Here is a 6,182-nt window from a genome sequence, read left to right on the forward strand (position 1 = left end):
TGGACGCCTCGGGCTCTTCTCTCTTCTCTCCACATCAGGCCCCGCACCTGACCCACCGGGGACGAGTGGATGAACTCTGCACAGCTCCACCACCATCACAGGCCACGTTCCCTAGAAGCAGGGCCTCAGCTGGGAAGTGAGAGGCATCTGATTTATTGAGGGGTGTTGTCAGGAGGAGGGAGGCAGAGGGGAGCAGGAGGGTGCAGAGGAAGGAGCTGAGCAGGGACGTGCTCTACCCTGAGACGAGCTTCAGCCTCACCCACAAAAGCCTGGAGCCCCTGCTTTAGGACTGAACTGAGGCAGGGGCTGGGCTTTGATGTCCCCTCATAGTCAGTCCCCATCCACAGGCTGAGGGCAGAGGGGACACAACCCCCCAGGCATCTCCTGGGAGGCTATGAAGGCAGCTGTGAAGGGGGCACCTGTGAGCCATTAGCATCTGTATTGCACATTTCAAACAGCTGGGGGATGGGGCGGGGGGGGGGCAGCCGCCCAGTGAGGGGGATCTGGGGCAGGGCACTCACAGCACCTACTGCCCAGTGCCCCGCCCAGGGACCAACATCCCCTTGGCATTTCAGAACCAATGTAGTCAAACTGAACTGTCACTTCCCCCCACACTCATCTCATACGTACACCAGGACACTGATCAGTCCATGATCACTGTCTCAGAACCCACCGCCTGCATTGTCCAGCCTGTCAGGGAATCAACCTGCCTTATCGTCTCTGCAGAGACTCCATCCCAGTCTGCCCCACACTCTGCCAGCCTCTTGGGCAACCCTCCCATTCTCTCTTCTCTCTTCTCCCCTTGGCCACTGCCCTGGGGGGACACCCCCTTGCTGGGCCCCTCAGGATTCACCCCTCATGAACACAGACACACATACACACACACTCACACACTGAAGCCAGTGATGGTTAAGATGGACACGGATCTGCTCATTCATGTTAAAACCATCACTTGCTCCCTAGTGCCCTTTAGTACCTGGGTCTGTCCACCTCTCCACTCCTACCCGACCCCACCACTTGCATGCCTGCCTAGAGCACTGAGCAGAGTGTCACTCCTCACTCTACCTTGCCGGAGCACCCTCATCTCCCCCATACTGGGCTCAGGTCCCCTCCTTTGCACGTCCATAATACTGTGGACATCACTCCCCAATGGAACCCACCATCCAGAGTTTTACTTTCAAGGAAAATTGACAAGCCAAGGGTACCATGGCCTGAGACCCAGTGCCATTCATAAAAGGGTCTGTCACCTTCTCACAAAGGTAAGAGGTGTCTAATGGTCAAAGAGCAGACCCTCTTACCAGTCAATCATTTTTGAAGGCGCTGACAAGGCCTGCAGACCTCCCAGCCAGGGGCCAATTACATATCCCGTCTCAAGGGCTGAGATGAAAAACATTTTTAAAAAAAACATTGTAAATTAACTATACTTCAATAAATTTTTTTAAATAAAAAAATATATATATTCAATTTTTTTTTGTTGTCAGTGTTCATTTAGGCATGTTCATGGCCTGGTCCACGGCACGGGAGGGACCTGAGAATGGAGACAATGTCCTAGACCTCTTGGCCCCGCTGCCTCACAACATGCCCTTCTGGAAAGAACAACCATTCTTGTATTTTGATGTTTATTTTATTTTATTTTTTGCGGTATGCGGGCCTCTCACTGTTGTGGCCTCTCCCGTTGCGGAGCACAGGCTCCGGACGCACAGGCTCAGCGGCCATGGCTCACGGGCCCAGCCACTCCACGGCATGTGGGATCCTCCCGGACCGGGGCACAAACCCGTGTCCCCTGCATTGGCAGGCAGACTCTCAACCACTGCGCCACCAGGGAAGCCCCATTCTTGTATTTTGCATGTGCAATCACATACATACACAGAAAAACACACACTCTCACAGACCAACAGACAGACAGACAGACAGACACACACACACACACACACACGCAGGCACATATAGGAGACCTCCCATAGTTAAGGATTTGGTCCCAGTAAGTGGGAGGAGACGAGACAAGTGAAATTAAATAATGGCGGAATTTGCTTTCAGAATATTTTATTTTTCAGAGTCCAGAAACTTGAGCCAAGGCAGACACCTGTAGGATTCTTCCATGGGCCCACAATTTACCCAAAATAGTGGATTAGCGGGCCAGCTATCGGACCAATTTTCCTCCAAGTTTTTCGGATCTTCTTACGCAGCCGCTTAAATCTCCCAACACTCTGCAGCTGTGAACCAGGAAGAACCAGGTTACTTGTGGGGAATGGACCCAGGGGTAACACAAGACTGCTCCCCACCTGGACACCCCTTTCCAGGACCACACCAGGAGACTTGGGGCCCCAGTTTGCCCTCTAGCTATGACATTTGGAGCACAAGGTTGAATCCCTACACCCACAGACAGATGAGGAAACTGGGGTCCACAGACAGCAAGGGGATTCCCAGGGTCACAAGCCTATCCCAGCAAAGCTGGACGGGAGTAGGGACTGAAAGCACATTACTCTAGTCAGTGCCTCTCAGGATTCAGCACAGTCAGAATCCCCTGGAGGCCTTGTGAAAATGCAAATGGCTGGGCCCCACCCCAGAGTTTGATTCGGGAGGTCTGGGTGCGGCCTGGGAATCTGCCTTTCTGTCAGGTTCCTGGGTGGGGACCCCACTTAGAGAACCACAGCTCTAAGGGATGGCAGAGCCAGTCCTGGAGTCCTGGGGCTCAGGTGAGGGAGGGGCCAGGGTAGGAGGGTCTTTCTCTGCCCTGGATGGGGCAGCGGGTAATTGGTCTAAAGGGTGTTACACAGTCCAACCCCCCCAGCAACCCCTGCAGCTCAGAAGGGGCCACTCACCTCTTCACAGGTGATGTTCATTTGGCCCTTGACCTGGTCCAGAGTGACTGTCCCCACACACTGTTTCACCAGCTGGAAGGGGAGGCTTGGGTCAAACTGGAGCCACCAGGCCATAACCTCCCAGCCTCACACCAGGGGCTGGAAATGGTCCCCAAGCTCCTGTTCAGCTCCCAGGGAGCCCCCAGCCCCCAGCCTCACCCCATTCTCCTTGAAGTCACACTGCTCCGGGGGCTGCTGCGATGTCCTGGGGCACACGGTCTCCTTCACCGTGAAGCTTACAGGCTTCAGGGTGTCCGGGTCGCCATCCTGGTCAAGGATCAAAGTAAGGAGACTGGGCTCGGGCTCATGCTTCCTTCTCTGATCTGTCTCCCTGCCCCCACCTAGACGGCAGCCTCTCCAGCCCCTCCTGTGTGCCTGGCCCCTGGCTTGGTGCTGGGTGCACAAGGAAGGGGACAGAGCCCACTCCTGGCCTAACAGGCACACAGAGAGCAGGAGCGGAACTCACACCAGCTCTGATGAGAGCACCTACACCTCTGAGGGGCTGAGGGAAGTCAGGGATCACCTGCAGGGAAAGACCTTGTTACTGGAACCTCCAGACTGAGCAGAGCCCTCCCTGGTAGGGAGACAACGAGGAGCAGAGGGACTTTAGCAGGGAGGCCACATGGCAGAGCCAGTGACCACCCTCTATCGCTGGAGCTCCCAGAAGGCCCTTAAGCCTGAACAGGGTGTACACGGCGCCTGTTCCCACAGCAGAGATGCTAAGGCAGGAAGCCTCATGCTGCGAGGGGACCCAGCTCTGGGAAGGTTTCCTGGAAGAGGTGGGAGCCCACCTAGAGGGAGAAGTACCTCCCTGACAGGAGGTACAGCCTGAGCAGAGGTGGTGACAGTGTGGCCAGGGCTGGCAGGAGACAGCCCCCTCCCCAGGGTCCTCCTGACTCACGGCCTTGGGAGGCGGGTCCAGCTCCAGGAGGCGGAAGAGATTAGCTCCTGAGGACCACTCGTTGAGGCGATCTACAGCATGAAGCACAGCTTCCCTGTAGCTGAGGGTCTGGGCGCTGGCCGAGGGCATCACTAGTCCCAGCAGCAGTAGCCACAGTGACCACCGCCCCTGGGTGCACAGGGGAAGAGGACACAGGGCGAGGCTGGCCCTCTGGGTCTCCATGGTCCCCAAGTCGGCCTCCTCCCAGCATGCAGGACCCTCCTTTATGCTCAACCTGGGCCTGATGCAAAAGCTCAACCAGGAGCCTTTCTGACCTGCCCCATCCCTGGCTACCTTCCAGGGTGTTGGCCGGGCTTTCTTCAGCCCCTGCGTTGCCTCACAGAATTGCTGGGCAGTGGGAGCGGGAAGCCTCCTGTGGAAGGTGAAGAAATGTTTTCTCCATCTCCCTGACGTCTTGGCCTCTCCTGGGGCCCATGGGGAGTGTCATAGGCAGGGTTGCTCAAGAGCATTGAGTCCTCCAGGAGAGGGAGGACCAGGCTCTGTCTTACATCCCCTCTGCCTCCACACTCTGGCCTCCTCAGGATCAGGGTAAAGGACTGTGTTCAGCACAAACCTCCAACTCCAGGCACTGCCTGGAGCCCAAGAGGCACTCAGTTAAAGTTTGATGAATGAAGGACAGTACCAATTCCTTCTAGAGTCTTATCCGCCCAGCCTGTCCCTAGGCAGACTTCAACCTCCACCATCCTGTCTTCTGGGTCCTGCCCTCAGCCAGTCAGGGACTTGGCTCCATCTGTCTCCTGTCCTGGATTCATCCCCACTGTTTTCCGGGTTAAATAGTTCTCCACAGGTCCCCACCAGACATGGCCTGTTCCCCTGACCCCTCCTCAACCAAGCATGGGAGCGGTCATCTGCAATGGGACCCCAATTCAGTGCTGCCTCTCACACTCAAGGCCACTGCAGGCTGGCCAGTCCTCACTAGATCCAAATTCACATTCAAGCCTTGTCTTCGACTATACAGACTCTAGAGACGCCTCTGTCCTCCTGAAATGGCCCTTGACTGATTGTCCCCTGCTGCCACTCTCCTGGGTGCCCTCCTGCCTCCCCCATGGCTCCTGCTCGGTCTCCTCCAAGGACCCTCCTCCTAAAAGGCAGGGCTGGCACAGGTGCATCCGGGCTGCTTCTCCTCCCAATCCTCACACATTCCTGGGGACACCCCTTCTCAAGACACCAGTTATCAAGGACACACATCACTGGTCTGTATCTCTGAGCTCAAGACTCCCATGAGTGCCCTTGGTTGTCCGCACTGGGCTGTTGGCTGCTGTTGGCTGGGTGCCGCCTTAGGAGCCCTGAGCTGAAAGCCTGGGAGCCCCACCTGCTCCTTCTTCCTCTTGAGGACACTCCCTCTGGCCTCCCACCAGCCCTGCCCAGCTCCTACCACCATCTTCTCTCCTCTCAAGCGTAGCCACAGCCTCCAGACTCCACCTTCTCTGGTTCCAGGCTCTCCCCAGACCACTGTCCGCCCTCCACACCATTGCCTAGGGGCTCATGCCAAGCACTGATTTGGCCATTCCCCCCGCTGCCTTGAGGCAGGGGCATCGGGGTCTGGGTCTTGATGCTCCCTGCTGTCCTCAGCCCCTGCTCTGCAGGCCTCAGGTGTCAGGCTGCCCCATCCACCACAACCACTCAGACAGCGCTGAGCCCCCTGCTCTTCCCCATCTCTGCGCCTGGTCCCTCTGCTTGCCCTGCCCTTCCATCTGGGGAAGCCTTCCCTGACCTCCACAGAAATGGCACCTCCTCCTCTTGGCTCCCACAGCCTCAGGAAGTCTCTTCTGATTTGACCCCAAGTGGCTCCCTGTCCAGTGCTGTGGATCAGACACCAGGCTGGGGGGGTCAGTGTGGGAGGTGGTGAGAACACAGCTGGAAAGATCATGGGCCAAAGCAATAGAGGGGCTACAGGCCAAGAAGGAGATTCTTGTACAGTTTTCTGGAGGAATGACCATGTGGTTGTGAGGCCTGGGGTAGCTCCTGGACTCAGCCGGCCTGCGGGACTCTTGGGGGCATGGCCAGGGCACCTCAGAAGGTGGCAACCAGGAAAGATGGCGCTGGTTGCATACTCAGCCTTGGAGAAGGAAGGAGAGGTGGGCTTCTGTGCAACCTGGTTTCACATTCCAGGTGTTGCCCCAGTGGCCTCTTGGTCAAACTGTGTCCTTTCCCCAAGTCAAGGGAGGAAAAGAAGGTGATTACAGTAGAAAATAGTTAGCAATACACGTGGTTAGTGGGTGTCTGTAATCCTCCCTCTGCTTTCCTGCCTCTGCACCATTGCATTTCCTAAACCTTAGGACTGAGGTCTCCTTCCTCATCCTTCCATGGGGACAGGCAACCGGTTGTTCAAGGACAAGGTCTGATAAAGGAGTCAACCC

General features: G+C 56.6%; 1 protein-coding gene across 1 annotated transcript; it reads right to left on the minus strand.

Annotated features, from left to right (window-relative positions):
- Positions 1-1,955: 1,955 nt before the first annotated feature.
- Positions 1,956-3,984, minus strand: LOC309813426 (cathelicidin-6-like; the record flags this gene model as incomplete). Its single annotated transcript, XM_082638286.1, has 4 exons — positions 1,956-2,213; positions 2,823-2,894; positions 3,021-3,128; positions 3,763-3,984. The coding sequence occupies 4 exons, from the start codon at positions 3,982-3,984 to the stop codon at positions 2,112-2,114; spliced, it is 504 nt and encodes a 167-aa protein (XP_082494412.1). The 3' UTR covers positions 1,956-2,111.
- Positions 3,985-6,182: the final 2,198 nt, after the last annotated feature.

Source organism: Mesoplodon mirus, assembly GCF_964341445.2.
Source record: "Mesoplodon mirus genome assembly, chromosome: 12".
Classification (NCBI taxonomy): Eukaryota; Metazoa; Chordata; class Mammalia; order Artiodactyla; family Ziphiidae; genus Mesoplodon; species Mesoplodon mirus.